Source organism: Haliotis rufescens, unplaced genomic scaffold (genome assembly GCF_023055435.1).
Source record: "Haliotis rufescens isolate VD_foot unplaced genomic scaffold, xgHalRufe1.0.p SCAF_26, whole genome shotgun sequence".
In the NCBI taxonomy this organism is placed as follows: domain Eukaryota; kingdom Metazoa; phylum Mollusca; class Gastropoda; order Lepetellida; family Haliotidae; genus Haliotis; species Haliotis rufescens.
The window spans coordinates 4,429,670-4,447,208 of NW_025963957.1; the positions used below are offsets into that span (position 1 = coordinate 4,429,670).

The following is a 17,539-nucleotide window of genomic DNA, read 5'->3' on the forward strand; positions in this document are numbered from 1 at the left end:
TATTGCAGTAACTTTCAAGTTCATTAATTTGACACTGCAGTCCTTTGATTGTTGATGAAAAGAGAGCAATATCATCTGCAAATAAAAGTAAAAATATCTTTGTAATATCTGGATGGAGCTGAACACCATAATTACAGTTGGTATTTATTTGCACAGCCAGTTCATTTATGAAAAAAGTAAAGAGAAAGGGGCTTAAGATGCATCCTTGTCTTACTCCTAACTGACTAATAAATGTTTCTGAAATCTCATTATTGTTTCGCACACACACCTTAATATTCTCGTAAATGCTACCCAATAGTTTGTTCATCTTAAAGCTGAGGCCATGTGATCTTAAAAGGTTCCATAGTTTATGTCTCTGCACTGAGTCAAATGCCTTGGCAAAGTCAACGAAGAGCACATAAAGTTTCCCACCCTTGACACTGAGGTATTTGTTAACTAAAACTTGAAGGATAAAAATGTTGTCAATAGTTGAATAGCCCTCTCTAAATCCAGCTTGTTCTTCATTGATTTTGTCGAGGGTATCTGCCCAAAACACTAACCTTTTATTTATTATGTTTGTGAATAGTTTACCAAAAATACTTAGCAGTGAAATACCTGTGTAATTGTTTATATTATTTAGATCAACTTGTTTATGTATTGGCACAATTATCCCTATTGACCATGCATCTGGAAATGTTCCATTTTCTAATATAACATTAAATATAAGTTCAAGGTAAGGTACAATGATATCTGAGGAACGTTTAAAAAACTCGGGAATAATCTGATCCATTCCTGGTGATTTGTTGCATTTAAGATGGTGTATACTCTCTAAAATCTCATCTCTGGTAATAGGGGAATCCAGTATATCATTTGCAAACTGAGTATCTGTTTGAGTCTGAGTATTATCTTGTGACTCCTGGAACTGATTTTCAGGGCTCTGATCAGTATCTGTGAAAGTAAATAATTCTTTAAAGTAAATGTACCAATCCTTAATGTTGATATTATTTGTCTTTTGATGTTTGCTTAGACTTTTCAGTTCTGACCAAAATAGTTTAGAGTCATGAATGTTATTTTCTAAGGATTGTTGCTTATCATGTAAATATTCTTGTTTCTTTTCTTTGCACACAGCTATATATTTGTTTCTTATGTTATGATATTCTCTAAGTGAGTCCTTATCTTTACATCTCCTGAATTTATTTAGTGCCCTACATCTTTTCTTTTTAAGAAATTACACTGTAGTCAATTACACTGGTACCTTAACATCCTTATACCGGTCTCAAACAAGAGAGTCGAGGGTATAAGGATCTGTACCGAATAGAGTAAAGAAGTTTTCATCCACAAAGTATCTTGTCTTTGCTGATATTTATATTAACAATGTGCACGATCCAATTCTGTACCTACTCATGAGACTTGCTCTTTGAGCGTCAGATATATTGATGATCACCGACTTACCCACCCATTGAGGAGATCAGTAACCTCGCCTCATCTGTTTACTATTCAGAAGTATGCATATTGTTTCAGGGTGACACAAAACGTACCACAAGATTGTGTGACATGAGGGATGACTTCAACTTTCCCTTCATATCGTGTCATGCCGAGGGCCCCGGCTCGATGTCCCACGTGGTTAGAATGTGTGAAGCCCATTTCTGTTGTCCTTCGCCATGATATTGTTGGAATATTGCCCAAACCACACTCACTCACTCTCCCACTCCCTCCAAGTCGAGCAATATTCCAGCAGCTACAACCTTTGGTGATACATCAGAGATTTATGATTTCTGATTCTGGAAAAGGGTTTTGTAATCTTTATTTATTAATCGATATTTCAACTGCTGAATTTACATCCACATCCTTTACAAACTGTGGGTGGTCAGTGCATAATCTGATTAATACAACAGAGTAGGTACATAATGTCGTAGCGCATAATGCTGTTTCACGCATTAGGAAATCAATCAGTAAGACAAGATTGTTTGTGGGGGATTCATAGCTCCGAAACAAAGCTCATTACCCCTGAATCCCAGCCTAGGCCTGTCTCGGTTATCTCCTAAAACCCCTACATCCCATTTCCCCAACAACCCAGTTCCCCTACAATTAGTTAAAACAACACACGGCATTTACCTGTCTGGCATTATGAACTCACCTAAAGGAGAGATTAAGGTCTGGAGTAGAGGTAGTAGAAATGAAAGGGGCAGAGCTTTAGGGGATAAGGGGACTTAAAGGAAAGTTTGAAAAAAGAAGAATTAATGTAAGTGTAATGAAAGATGCCTGTATGATGAGAAGACAATTTTTAGAAATTACGAAAATAACAGTAGGAAGAAACAAGACGGTAATGATGACAAGATTCTGGCGTTTGGCAGTCTAGAGAGTCTAGAGGCCTTGCAGTCATCTGAGATTCTATACATGGATGGAACGTTCACTGCCTGCCCTGGACTGTGTCATGCATCCAGACAGACTTCAGCCAATGGCTGCTATTTGTGCTGTCAAAGTCGTGTTTCTTACTGCCGATGTGAAGGGATGTTTCTTCCATTACTGCCAGGCTATATGGAGGAAGGTCCAGGATCTGGGACTAGCTGTCGCGTATCGAGAAGATCCTGAAGTCTGCAAGTGGATAAGAAGAGCAGCTGGCCTACCCCTACTCCCCCAGAACAAGATCCAGGACACGTGGATTGACGTAATGGACAACACACCAGATGTACTAAGAGCTGTCGCCTTCAACGACTACATCGTCACTACCTGGGTCGACCACGGAGCACGATTCCCCCTACCACTGTGGAACCATCACGGTATTACAGGTCCCAGGACGAACAACAGCCTTGAAGGCTTTCACAACCGACTCAACCGAGGTCTCCCTCACCAACATCCCAACATCTACCGATTTGTGGAGGTAGTCAGGAAGGTGGAACAGGCAGAACGAGCTAAGTTTTTAGCAGCTCCAAGAGCCAGGAAGAGAGTGTACAGAGAGGTGGAGAACCGTCTCTGCCGCCTGAAGGACGAGTTGAATAGAGAGGTGAAATCCCCAATGCAGGTTTAAGATGCGGTTGGCCATCTCCTCAGGCTGGGATAAAGAGTGCACTGAACATTTGAGATGAAATTTATTATAATGTATTATGAATTTTGAAAAATGAACATTTTATTATAATGTATTATGAATTTTGAATAATATCGTAATCGTAATTAAATATTTATCTCAATCTATTCGTGTTTCTTGGGTTGTTCCACTGTATGAAATAGGTAACAGACTAGGGATTAGCAGTGCCATGGACCGTGAACTTTGTTGTCTTAAGCTGTAGGGGAAATGGGATGTAGGGGTTTGGGGAGGTTACCCCTGTCTCGGAAGCTTCAGTACTGCTGAGTAAATATATACTATTATCACAGCCTGTTGCTATCAACACTGTATGTTTGTATTTGACACTGCCCACTGCCATCATGTTATATACTGCCATTGAATATTCTACTACCACTCTATTGTTTACTGTCACTGTAATGCTGTACTACCACTCTATTGTTTACTGTCACTGTAATTGCTGTGCAGTAATTTGTATTGATTTGCAAACTTAGTGAATTTTGTGATACATTTGTTTATTGTATATCACTGATGGTTTCACACTGATTTCTTTTACAAACAGATTTCTGGATTGACATATTGTTTCAATTTCGACATTTAACAACTGTCATCTGTATAGTGCGGCGTTAAACAACATTAAAAAGCTGCCTGCCTGGTATAACGTAGGTGTACGCGTGATGATGGAACATGTAGATATTACAGCCTTCACGGACCTAACGCTCATGGTAATCGATTTTGTCACGTGAAAGTTGGCTGTCAAATCATCAGTTGGCACCACCTGTCAAAGTGTTTTAGTAATCCGCGGGTAATAGGTACGCTCTCTTTCCAGTATAATGTTGAAGCACACACACAGATACTGTTGACACAGGGGTTTTTCACGAAATACATAACATTTATCACAAACATGATTCACGGTGGTATATCAGTCCTTTTGCAATTTGCCATCCCCTGGTATCGATATGTAACGTGAAGTGTATGCGAGTATGTATGGCGTTGTATATAACACGAATAATTCACTAGGGTTCCAGTAATGTAATAACTTACTCAATTCATGATTCCTGGATATATGAAGACCCGTGTCAATATCTCATTAGTTTGTTTTTTTCTAAACCAATAGATGAAAATATAACCTAATGATTAATATGTACGTTTGTGTTTGTGTGTACCTAATATGTGACCGTCATGCTTGTATCTGTACGTCCTCACTAACTGCCCGTCAATATGCTTGCCAATGGAGAAACGATATGTATGTATTGAATCGAGCATCGTATATGTAGGTTCTGTTATCAATAGCTACTTGGAATCGGAGAGAACCACTGGAGCTTGTGCCATATCGTGTTTTCTCTGTATCATATGTTGTGCTGCTGACGTGACAGCCGTGCCAGGGCGGGCGTCCTCTTCGAGGTCCCCCCTGCCACGATTAGACCCTGCTGCTTTCCTCTTTGTGGTGGCATCTGAAGGGGCATCCTCTTCGAGGTCCCCCCTGCCACGATTAGACCCTGCTGCTTTCCTCTTTGTGGTGGCATCTGAAGGGGCATCCTCTTCGAGGTCCCCCCTGCCACGATTAGACCCTGCTGCTTTCCTCTTTGTGGTGGCATCTGAAGGGGCATCCTCTTCGAGGTCCCCCCTGCCACGATTAGACCCTGCTGCTTTCCTCTTTGTGGTGGCATCTGAAGGGGCATCCTCTTCATGGTCCCCCCTGCCACGATTAGACCCTGCTGCTTTCCTCTTTGTGGTGGCATCTGAAGGGGCATCCTCCCCTAGTATTGCGACCAGAAGTAGTTTCACAGCAAATGAATGCGAAATACGTCATATTATATACTGCCATTGAATGCTGTACAACCACTCTATTGTGTACTGCCATTGTAATTGCTGTGCAGTAATTTGTATTGATTTGCAAACTTAGTGAATTTTGTGATACATTTGTTTATTGTATATCACTGATGGTTTCACACTGATTTCTTTTACAAACAGATTTCTGGATTGACATATTGTTTCAATTTCGACATTTAACAACTGTCATCTGTATAGTGCGGCGTTAAACAACATTAAAAAGCTGCCTGCCTGGTATAACGTAGGTGTACGCGTGATGATGGAACATGTAGATATTACAGCCTTCACGGACCTAACGCTCATGGTAATCGATTTTGTCACGTGAAAGTTGGCTGTCAAATCATCAGTTGGCACCACCTGTCAAAGTGTTTTAGTAATCCGCGGGTAATAGGTACGCTCTCTTTCCAGTATAATGTTGAAGCACACACACAGATACTGTTGACACAGGGGTTTTTCACGAAATACATAACATTTATCACAAACATGATTCACGGTGGTATATCAGTCCTTTTGCAATTTGCCATCCCCTGGTATCGATATGTAACGTGAAGTGTATGCGAGTATGTATGGCGTTGTATATAACACGAATAATTCACTAGGGTTCCAGTAATGTAATAACTTACTCAATTCATGATTCCTGGATATATGAAGACCCGTGTCAATATCTCATTAGTTTGTTTTTTTCTAAACCAATAGATGAAAATATAACCTAATGATTAATATGTACGTTTGTGTTTGTGTGTACCTAATATGTGACCGTCATGCTTGTATCTGTACGTCCTCACTAACTGCCCGTCAATATGCTTGCCAATGGAGAAACGATATGTATGTATTGAATCGAGCATCGTATATGTAGGTTCTGTTATCAATAGCTACTTGGAATCGGAGAGAACCACTGGAGCTTGTGCCATATCGTGTTTTCTCTGTATCATATGTTGTGCTGCTGACGTGACAGCCGTGCCAGGGCGGGCGTCCTCTTCGAGGTCCCCCCTGCCACGATTAGACCCTGCTGCTTTCCTCTTTGTGGTGGCATCTGAAGGGGCATCCTCTTCGAGGTCCCCCCTGCCACGATTAGACCCTGCTGCTTTCCTCTTTGTGGTGGCATCTGAAGGGGCATCCTCTTCGAGGTCCCCCCTGCCACGATTAGACCCTGCTGCTTTCCTCTTTGTGGTGGCATCTGAAGGGGCATCCTCTTCGAGGTCCCCCCTGCCACGATTAGACCCTGCTGCTTTCCTCTTTGTGGTGGCATCTGAAGGGGCATCCTCTTCATGGTCCCCCCTGCCACGATTAGACCCTGCTGCTTTCCTCTTTGTGGTGGCATCTGAAGGGGCATCCTCTTCGAGGTCCCCCCTGCCACGATTAGACCCTGCTGCTTTCCTCTTTGTGGTGGCATCTGAAGGGGCATCCTCTTCGAGGTCCCCCCTGCCACGATTAGACCCTGCTGCTTTCCTCTTTGTGGTGGCATCTGAAGGGGCATCCTCCCCTGGTATTGTACTCACATCTTCCTGGGTGTTAAGCTCTTGTTCTGCAAGTACTTGATCACTGCAAGTTACTCGAGTGTGTCAACTTCCTCAAGTTTGTCAAGTTTGTTATAGATGCTTTTTTTAATTTACTGACTTGACTCAGCGAATCAGTTTGCTCATTTGACTCACATTTACATGCACTTGGGAAGCTTGGATGTGTACCAATAACACCCCGAATTGCTAAATGTGTGATGATACGTGCGATGGCATAGTCCAACACCCATAACTATATTGTAAAGCCTCAGCTAAACTGAGGAACCCCTTTATGAACATATATTCGACATTCCCTATTGTATACGTGAGCCCTGGTTGAATGGCTGAGCCCTGGTGTTATCCCTATCAAGAGCAATACGCTCCTGGAATCTAAGATCTCGATCTATCTATGGATAATACAACGAGTCTTACCACTGTATGTTTGTTGTTTAACGCCGCACTCAGCAATAGTCCAGCTATAGAGAGGCGGTCTGTAAATGATCGCGTCTGGACCAGACAGTCCAGTGATTAACATCATGAGCATCGATTCAATGACATGCATCAACCAAGTCAGTGTGCCTGATCAGCCGATCCCGTTAGTCGCCTCTTACGACGAGCATAGTCGCCTGTTCTTACGTTCATAGTGATGTACAACGCTATAACTGTACACAGACAACATCCTCCTCCTCACAGTCGACCAGAAGTAGTTTCACAGCAAATGAATACGAAATACGTCATCCGAGGAATGTGAGAAATATATCAATATCTATCTTATACAACAGCAATGTCACAGTATGTCACAACTGGTCATTTTGACAGCATGTAACAATAATAGGTGTTGGAGAAACCGCGTTGGAGCATTCACCATTTTTGACAATGTCGTTATCGAGTGGGCCCCTGGTGTGTATTGGTTAGCATAAGTACCCAGCAACCTCTGCCGGAAGATGAATTGGGTGTGGGCTCGGTATCTTGGTTGATCATTGCAACCTAACGACGTGGAACTTATATCATGATATAGATTACGTCACATTTTTCCTTATATAGAAAATATATTTAGACATCTTCAAACCATCGACAACGGGCATGGTGTTCAGAAACGGTGAAACATAATCATATCCACATTCAAACTCACAGCGAAATGAGGAGCCTTAGACGAGTGGGTCCCGCGTGCTCATATTGGTGTAGAATGGGAACGTAATCGACAGTACAATTAACGCGGATGAGAAGGAGCATTCTGATTTCCTCACGATGTTGCTCGCTCCAAGGCTCACTATGGGGTCACAAGTCAGATTACATGACGGCTCTCTTAGGTAAAAATTATCTGAGGCGATAGCTCGATTATAACTGATATCACGGTGCCAATGTTTATGGTCATTTCATTTGTTGCCTACAAGCTAAAGAACTTATTTCAAAACATAAACAAGTGTTCAGAAAAATGATGAACTTATGGCAAAAGCCGGTAGTGACCACCGTTATATTATGTTACAAGTTCTTTCTGTGTCTGCATGCGTATTAGTCAGTTGGCAACCAGCGGAAAAGAGGCTTAGTTCAAATTTTCGTTCCCACATTTTCCTGTATACCTTAAACCTTTTCTATTGCATAAAGGAGGTATCTGTACACAATGTTCATTGGGGAGTAAGCTTGCAAGTGTGTGCGTGAGTTTTCAGGGGGTCAAAATTGCATAACTTGAAGGAAAAATGCATAATTTGACAAAATTGGCTGTAACATTTTTATTAAGTCATTAAACTATCCAAATTATGTTTTTGATTACAGGTAATGTGTTCGGTTATCTGAATTTGGCAAACATTTTGTTTCATTTAACTGTTATTCTCATTCTCAGTGGAAACATTGATTAACAGTTAACAGTTAAATGAAACCAAATGTTTGCCAAATTCAGATAACCGAACACCAAAATACAAGCATACACTTGCAAGCCTACTACCCAATGAACATTGTGTACAGATACCTCCTTTATGCAATAGAAAAGGTTTAAGGTATACAGGAAAATGTGGGAACGAAAATCTTGTTTTCCCCCCTGGCCAACTGACTATTTATGGTTACATAAATATGTTTGCTTCAGTCAGGGTTGCTCAGATTAGTATGTCTATGCCATTCTGTTTTTGTTAAGATCAATCCAAGACTGACAATAACAGATGTTAAAGTGTAACAGTGCTGCATTTCTATTTGTAAACAGTAGTTCATCTTTCTTTCACCTTTTCAGAATGCTTTTCTCTGTAGAAGGTGACTGTCACAACAGGGAGTAATACCAAAGCCAGATAAGAACTAATAATCAATTTGCGAGCCAGCATCTTTCATTCACCTTTTCAGAATGCTTTTCTCAGGTTTCTCAGGTGACTGTCACAACAGGGAGTAATACCAAAGCCAGATATGAACTAATAATCAACTTATTTACCCTTGCTAGACCGCCTCCGTGGGCAAGTGGTAGAGCACCTGTACTGAGACCGGAAGGTCAGGGTTTGATACCCAACCGCGTCATACCAAAAGACATTAAAAGATGGTACTTGTTGTTACTCTGTCTTGCGCTTGGCGTTAAAGGGCTAAAACAAGGACTGTCGGCTCGGAGTCAGTATACAGTGTCTGAGTGGGGTATGCATGTTAAACTGCGGCATGGTATCTCAGTGGGCTAGCACTATAAAATCGGACTAGTATAAGAGCGCGCGCGCACGCACGCTCGCACGCACGAACGCACATGCACAAATACACACATACACACACACACACACACACACACACACACACACACACACACACACACACACACACACACACACACACACACACGCGTCGCTATATGAGTGCAATAATCTTGGACGCGACGTTAAACCCCACCTCAACTCACCAATTTACTAACAAAATATTCACTCACACTAACTGACTTCAGCCCACTGTTACTCTGCCACACATATCATACACACGCATACGTTCACTTACTAACCAATCACTTCGCTCCTTCCCCTCAACCCTGTCCCCACTGATACATGTTGATACTAAAACCACACCAAATCATAATGTAAATCATCAATCAATACAGCAATGCATATTACATCAGGTATCAGGTTGGTGATGCAGTCTAGCATACACCACACACAGTGTGTTATAGAACATCACTGTCACCCTCAAGGTGAATCCAGCCACTGCGGTAATGCTATACTGTTTCCACAGATGTAACTCCAACTCTCACAGTAAACGTCTCACATCGGCTCTATCTTTCTCTCATCCCTATAAAATACTGTTTTGGCTAAATTTCGCGTTCTCGCGATCTCTCATTCTCGCACTTTGGGCATATTTAGCTCGTTTCCTAAGATAGAGATGGCAAGAATGCGAGATCGCGAGAATGTCCCTTACAGTATTCCATACATCACAGGCGTTTGCCGGGTCTCGGTCGTCATCACTTCCTCGCTTTCGATCACACAGTCCAGCTGCCTTAACGTTAAAGTTCATTTTGCTCACATTAGGCTTCCCTCTGATCCGGACACTATAGAATCCAATGTAAACACCTCAGTACACACTACCATTCATCCTCCAATGTAAGCACCTCAGTACACACTACCATTCATCCTCCAATGTAAACACCTCAGTACACACTACCATTCATCCTCCAATGTAAACACCTCAGTACACACTACCATTCATCCTCCAATGTAAGCACCTCAGTACACACTACCATTCATCCTCCAATGTAAGCACCTCAGTACACACTACAATTCATCCTCCAATGTAAGCACCTGATCAGAACACACTACCATTCATCCTCCAATAAGCATGAATACGCATATTCAGAATGGTTGTACTTACATGAGTAATTCAACACACAGTCGAGCATGCAACTTGGTTAGAATATCTAACTAAGAGATGTTGCACTATGATATATGCTTCACATTGCATTCTACAATGTTGGTGATAATTTTACACACGTACAATGACGACAGCCAACACATTGTCATGTATAGCTTACTTCGTGTGAGATGAAACGGGGTTTAATGTCGCCAGAAAGAGTACAAACAAATCATTGTCTCTCACACTCTCTCACACATACACTCTCTCTCACTCTCACACACTCTCACTCCATCTCTCACTCACACACTCTCTCTCTCCCACTCACTCTCTGTCTCACACACTCTCTCACTCCCTCTCTCACTCACACACTCTCTCTCACACACTCTCTGTCCCACACACTCTCTCACTCTCTCTCTCACACTCTCTCAAACACACTCTCTGTCTCACACGCTCTCTCTCTCTCTCACTCACACACACTGTCTCACACACACTCTCTCACTCACACACACTCTGTCTCACACACTCTCTCACTCCCTCTCTCTCACACACTCTGTCTCACACACACTCTCACTCCCTCTCTCACTCACACACTCTCTCTCTCTCACACACACTCTCTCTGTCTCACACACTCTCTCTCTCACACTCTCTCTGTCTCACACACACTCTCACTCTGTCTCACTCACACACACTCTCTCTTACACACTCTCTCACTCCCTCTCTCTCTCACACACTCTCTCTGTCTCACACACACTCTCACTCCCTCTCTCACTCACACACCCTCTCTCTCACTCTTACTCTCTCACTCACACACTATCTGTCTCACACACTCTCTCTCTCACACTCTCACACACTCTCTCTGTCTCACACACACTCTCTCACTCACAAACACTCTCTCACTCACACACACTCTGTCTCACACACTCTCTCACTCCCTCTCTCTCACACACTCTCTGTCTCACACACACTCTCACTCCCTCTCTCACTCACACACACTCTCTGTCTCACACACACTCTCTCTCCCTCTCTCACTCACACTATTTCTCTCACTCTAACTCTCTCTCACTCACACACACTCTCTGTCTCACACACACTCTCACTCTGTCTCACTCACACACACTCTCTGTCTCACACACTCTCTCACACCCTCTCTCTCTCACACACTCTCTCTGTCTCACACACACTCTCTCTCCCTCTCTCACTCACACTCTTTCTCTCACTCTCACTCTCTCTCACTCACACACACTCTCTGTCTCACACACTCTCGCACTCTCTCTCTCACACTCTCACACACTCTCTCTGTCTCACACACACTCTCACTCTCTCTCACACACGCTCTCTCTCACTCTCTCACTCACACACACTCTCTCACTCTCACACTCTCTCTGTCTCACACACGCTCTCTCTCACTCTCTCACTCACACACACTCTCTCACTCACACACTCTCTGTCTCACACACACTCTCTCTCACTCTCACACACACACACTCTCTCTGTGTCACACACACTCTCACTCCCTCTCTCTCTCACTCATGTTCTTACACTCGACAGCACTCACCAGTTTACCAACACTTCGATCATTTGACGTCACTGACAATTACCATAAACATATTAACAACAGTATTCAACCGGCACATAACCCATAGCAATTTGTTTTCAAGATTATTGAAATGTGTGTAGCAAGATTCAACATGTGTCGTTCGTTGACCTTGATCTGACTTTAGCCATTCGAGCACATTCATTCTCTAGAAAAGAACCACTGGACCAATGAAGCTGAACCTTCACATATTTATTCCCATCAATGATGACAACTTAATTATAGGGGTAGATTCTCATTTCTCATGTGGCTTTGATAACATATTAGAACACGTTCATTTTCAGTAAACATAAAACCCGTGAAGATCCGGGGTAGAATAGGTCTCCAGCAACCCATGCTTGTCGTAAGAGGCGACTAACGGGATCGGGTGGTCAGGCTCTCTGACTTGGTGGATACATTTTGCATAGATCGGTGCTTATGAAGTCAATAGTTGGATTGTCTGGTCCAGACTCGATTATTTACAGACCGCCGTCATATAGCTGAAATATTGCTGAGTGCGTCGTGAAACAAACAAACAAACAAACAAACCAGGAAACATATAGCAATTAGAGTGTAAATAGGTGTATGTCCCTATTTATGAGAAGGTCAATGGTCAAGGTTACTAGTAAAAGACGCTGACAACTGTGTATAGTGGCATGTCTTCGAAAAGTATAAATATTTTTATCACTACACTTGATCTCTACCTTGACCCTGCTACGAAAGTATATTTATGAAATACTGGCGAGTGAAATATGATCATACTTTCTGTGGATTGTCTTTAATTTGATGAAAATGTATTCAGGCATAAAAAAATTATCGTTTATGAATGAATTGGAAAATAATGTATTGCACTTATTCACTATAAGAACAGATTCAAGTTTAAACCTTGCGTTAAAGGAAATTAACAGTTGTGTATTGCAACAATCCTGTATGATATCGAATGTTTATTGTTGCGAATAAATAAACATGAAGTAAACATGTAATCAGCTTAACTCTTTTCAGATTTGTCCACAACATCTACAATATTTGTATTCCAAAGCTGACAGCATCTTTGAAATGACTCTTCTGACATTCTAGCCGGTTGAATACCTAGCCAGGTGAGCTACCTGTAGATTGTCGTTGCACTGTTATTTTCCTTTTTCGAAGGTAGAATAACTTTCGAGGTCATGTTCAAGTTTAATATTGTGTTCATATTACTCACGAAGAGTTTACTATAGTTGGATGATTATATCCTATCGGATCGCCTCCGTGGTCTAGTGGTAGAGCGTCCGCCCGGAGAGCGGAAGGCCCGGGTTCGATCCCCGACCGCGTCATACTAAAAGGCGTTAAAAATGGTACTTGGTGATACCCTGTCTGGCGCTCGGCATTAAGGGGCTGAAACAAGGACTGCTCGGCTCGGAGTCAGCATACTGTGTCTGAGTGGGGTATTCATGTTTAACTGCGGCATGGTATGTCAGTGAGCTAGCACTATAAATCGGCATCAGTACAAGCCTCATACACACAAGCATGCGCGTCGCTATATAAGTGCAATAATCTTGGACGCGACGTTGAACCCCATTTCATCTCACCTCACCATAATAGCCTGTCGTTTTCATGAACACATATGCAATCGCAGACTGTACTTGAGAACTTGCAAACGATTTCAAAATTTCAGTCTAAGCTAAACGCCTTTTGGATTTGTTACATATTAGGATGTCGGCTACGATCAAGGGTATAACATGGCTACATCGTGTTATTTGGAGATACATAACATCTTTAATATAAAACGTCATCCATCTGAGAATAACCTGTCTCATTTATCCGCGAAACAAATTCCTTTGGGCGTAAAAGGCGGTGAAAATTGTATGAAGAATCACCGAAAATCAGTGATGACACCACGATGTTCGCGAAAAGAGAAATAACAGCGACAAAACCCTATCCAGATTCATAAAAGAACTGTGCCAAAAGCAGAGTCGATTGTACATGTACGATTCCGACTATATCATGTGTTTGTGAATCACTATCGACCAGCGATGATACCATGTGCGAATTGTCTTTGAGTCTACTGAAGTAAGACAAAACTTCAAATACATTTTCTTTTCAGTATACAGACTGTGTTCAACGTTAAAGTTCATTTTATTACTTTATTAGAGCTTAAATGTGTGCATTTACATTTGAATTCAGTTATAAATGAGTGATTTGGTCACCCCAAGGCTACCTCGCCCTGCACGGCCCCAAGTCTCCACATCGATACTGACAATGTTATGAAATTAAACCAGCTTTACCAGATCGCCATGTAATGTATATTTCATAAATCTCGAGTTGACTAATAAATCATATTTAATATGAATTTCTAAAACTATTATAAAACAATTTATACGTACATTGTATGCGTCAAAAAATGTGTGCCATGGACTGTAAATTAGCTTTTGCAAATAAACTCTACAGTTTTATTAGTATACTTAAACATTTTGTTTTATAAACATTATATATTGTCATGTATAAATTATGTTATTTTCATGCATTGAAATATAAAGGCTCCCCCTGTTTGTTCATTCCATACATTTCACCGGTGAACAGCTCGCTGTAGGTGAGTATTTACATTTCTGTAATAATCACTGATTATAGATACAGATTCATAATGGTTGCAAGGAGATCTAGATAAGCAATAGCATGTGGGTGTCTTCTATATTTGTCGTCAATTTAACAAAACCAAATACTCATTAGAACTTGAGTTTTGTCATTCGATACTCTATACGGGACGGTGGGGTAGCCTTGTGATTAAAGTGTTCGCCAGTCACGCCGGAGACATCAAGTCACGGCAAACCTGTACCCTTGTGTTCCCTCGTCACGCCGAAGACCCGGGTTCAATTCCCCACATGGGTACAATGTGTGAAGTCCATTTCTTGTGTTCCCCGCCGTGATATTGCTGGAATATTGCTAAAAGCGGCGTAAAAACATATTCACCCACTTACTCACTCATAACTTTTCCAGACTATATAATATACCGGAACATAATACCTTTGTATCCCTGGCGTTACATGCACTCATGAAGAGTTCACTCACTTTCACTCTAGCGCCATCTGATTCATCAATGCCAACTGATTTTTGTTCTTCCTGAAGTGATATGTTAAATATGATCTACTGATATCAAATGTTAGTTTTCCTTGTATTGTATTTGCTTAGTTAAAATCCATCTTGATATTATCGTTCATATACTATACATACAGACTATTAATTATTGCTGAATTTGAACACAAACGTTGTGGCATGTAGAGAGTTGGCTGGTGAAGGTTTGGACATTTTGAATGCAGTGCTAAATTATTTATCATTAGAGGTAAGATGGTCATCTTGACTGCAGTTCCTGACCATGAGGATGTCGGTGTTTGTGTGCGCGTTGGCATTGATGACCTTTGTCAATGTTACTACTGCTGCAATGTCTCCCCAAACAGGAAGCGACCTGCGTACTTTCTTGAAAACACTTGCACCTGTGTATGCCAGATATGTTCTTTGCTCCTTGTGCGTAAGTTCCTTTAAATGCACATTGGTAATTTCAAGCCTAACAGGACATTAAACCTGTTAATATCAGTAATTATTATAAAATGTAATATATTTTACTATCTAGAACAATAACAGGAAATACACCATGTATAGCTATTAGATAGCTATGGGCAGTGCAGAACGAGGCGTGGTTTATTTCACGATGAGACATTGTTCTATCCTGACGTCATTCGAACATGCGCACGCAACTTGTTGAGAGGGAAATGACTGTTTGTTAGTAAACGACGCACTCAGCAATATGTCAGCTATATTACGACGGTCTGTAAATAATCGAGTATGGACCAGACAATCCAGCGATTGACATCATGAGCATCGATCCACGCAACTGGGACACAATGCCATGCATCAACCAAGTCGTCGAGCCTCACCCTCTGAATAACGGAACTAACGGTAGTTGCCTCTTACGAAAAACAAAGTCGCCTTTTACGGCAAGTATTGGTTGCTGAAGACCTATTCTACTCCGGGTCTTCACGGGCCTGATGAGTTGTTCCACATAGATGTTCCTGGGCAACGTTTTGGTTTGTTGTTTAACGCCGCACTCAGCAATATTCCAGCTATATGACGGCGGTCTGTAAATAAAATCGTGTCTGGATCAGACAATCCAGTGATTGACATCATGAGCATCGATGGGATACGATGACATGCATCAACCAAGTCAGTCGCCTCTTACGAAAAGCATAGTTGCCTTTTAAGGCAAGCATTGGTTGCTGAAGACCTATTCCAGTCCGGATCTTCACGGGTCTACCGGGCAACGTAAATAAACCCAACAGCTGGGGATAGATGACAATCGATATTGGTAGAAAACGGTACCGATAATCGACGCATAAATTGTGAGAATATCCGGGAAATATAAACGTAGCCCCCCTGTTCATAAAATGGACTTGTCCGACATTGCGGAGGTCGGAGTGAGTCATCATTATTCAAATACGGGTAAATATTTGTAAAGCTTTTACATTTTATTAACATCCTGAAAGAGGCTGTCCATGATGTTGATATCTCATTTGAGAAATAAACGACGTCCATCATGGTTTATTGTACGATAAAGAACTCCCACTCGTCGTCTTATTCCTAGATATATATACACCTATCGATGTTAGTGTTAATATATCTATCTGTCTTTATTTTAGGGTGCGCGGTACAATATGTCCAAAAGCCAATGCGACGATGCTTTCAGGAAGACAGCAAACCAGTGGGGCGAAAGGTTCTCGTATTGGTTCACACCTAGTAAGCGTACAGACGCCATACGCAAGGCTCTCACGGTGAAATACAGGACTAAGCCAGGGGATTGGTGCGACCGGAAGTGGGTCAAGAAATATTTCTGAACGAGATGATTGCATTTGTACATCTTGGTTCACAATAAATGCAGATTGAAAAATTGTCGGATTTGTTCTTGCGAACGCCTGGAGTCATCATGTGTTGCTAAGTAACGTGACCTTGTTTTTTTGTACAAGTCACCACACGTATGATATTTTTTGTCTTCCTGTTCAAACATGCAAGCAAAGCAGTCAAACGTTTCATTATTTTACACAACTCGAATGTATAACACAGTGTCAGCAAGGAGTTGATGACTCGTTTAAAGGGTCTTGTCTTTAGTTGAGAATTTTTCCTTGGTATCTTGTTGTCTGTCTTGGAACCATTGGGCCGAGTGTGCGTCGGGAGCGTGTTGTACATATTTATACGAGACAAAAAACACTTCTCGTTTGGGTCTGGACCTGTGACGAACAATGACCTGGTAAAATAAACTCTTTCACTGGCATTAATATTTTTCCAAGTAAGTTTCTTACTCTCCTCTTTTATGGAAATAAAATGTTTGGATCGTAAACAGATAAGCCAACACTCAAACATATATAGTATGGACTGGCCTCCACTAAAATTTTAGGAAAAGTTTGAATGAGTGCTTTTTCAAATCCTCTGACTGGCTGTACTTCACCCACCCTGCCGTACATCGATCGAAAGTGGTATTGCCCTGCGTGGACTTCATCAGTATCAGTTTCTTGGGTCCATGGAACATGTTACTGACCTCAGGATTGGTCAGTAATTGACAATTAAAGGAGACTGGTCTCGTATGGCGTCTATACAATATATCTCAGCATTTGGTACATATCAAGTTTGGACCCGTGAAGATCCGGGGTAGGATAGGTCTTCATTAACCTATGTTTGCCGTAAAAGGTGACTATGCTTGTCGTAAGATGCGACTAACGGGATCGGGTGGTCAGGCTCGCTGACTTGGTTGATGAATGTCATCTTATCCCAATTTCG

The 17,539-nt window shown here is 41.7% G+C and overlaps 3 protein-coding genes and 1 long non-coding RNA gene across 4 annotated transcripts; 2 read left to right on the top strand and 2 right to left on the bottom strand.

Moving 5' to 3' along the window:
- The first annotated feature begins 2,380 nt into the window (after positions 1 to 2,380).
- On the top strand, positions 2,381 to 3,007 carry LOC125383661. The gene has a single exon (XM_048402362.1). The coding sequence runs from the start codon at positions 2,381 to 2,383 to the stop codon at positions 3,005 to 3,007; it is 627 nt and encodes a 208-aa protein (XP_048258319.1).
- Positions 3,008 to 4,389: 1,382 nt separating this feature from the next.
- LOC125383662 (proline-rich proteoglycan 2-like) lies at positions 4,390 to 4,794 on the bottom strand. Its single transcript, XM_048402363.1, has one exon. It carries the CDS (start codon positions 4,792 to 4,794, stop codon positions 4,390 to 4,392), a length of 405 nt encoding a protein of 134 aa, XP_048258320.1.
- Positions 4,795 to 5,745: 951 nt separating this feature from the next.
- LOC125383663 (serine-aspartate repeat-containing protein I-like) lies at positions 5,746 to 7,454 on the bottom strand. The gene is made up of 2 exons (XM_048402364.1): positions 7,439 to 7,454; positions 5,746 to 6,398 (listed from the first exon to the last, which is right to left on the bottom strand). The coding sequence occupies exons 1-2, from the start codon at positions 7,452 to 7,454 to the stop codon at positions 5,746 to 5,748; spliced, it is 669 nt and encodes a 222-aa protein (XP_048258321.1).
- A 6,834-nt stretch (positions 7,455 to 14,288) lies between these two features.
- On the top strand, positions 14,289 to 16,624 carry LOC125383724. The gene is made up of 3 exons (XR_007222888.1): positions 14,289 to 14,309; positions 15,081 to 15,242; positions 16,408 to 16,624. It is a non-coding gene; the product is annotated as an uncharacterized LOC125383724 (long non-coding RNA).
- The last annotated feature ends 915 nt before the right edge of the window (positions 16,625 to 17,539 follow it).

Coding starts and splice junctions, on each gene's coding strand:
- LOC125383661 (XM_048402362.1), top strand. CDS start 2,381: ATGGAACGTTCACTGCCTGCCCTGGACTGTGTCATGCATCCAGACAGA.
- LOC125383662 (XM_048402363.1), bottom strand. CDS start 4,794: ATGCCCCTTCAGATGCCACCACAAAGAGGAAAGCAGCAGGGTCTAATC.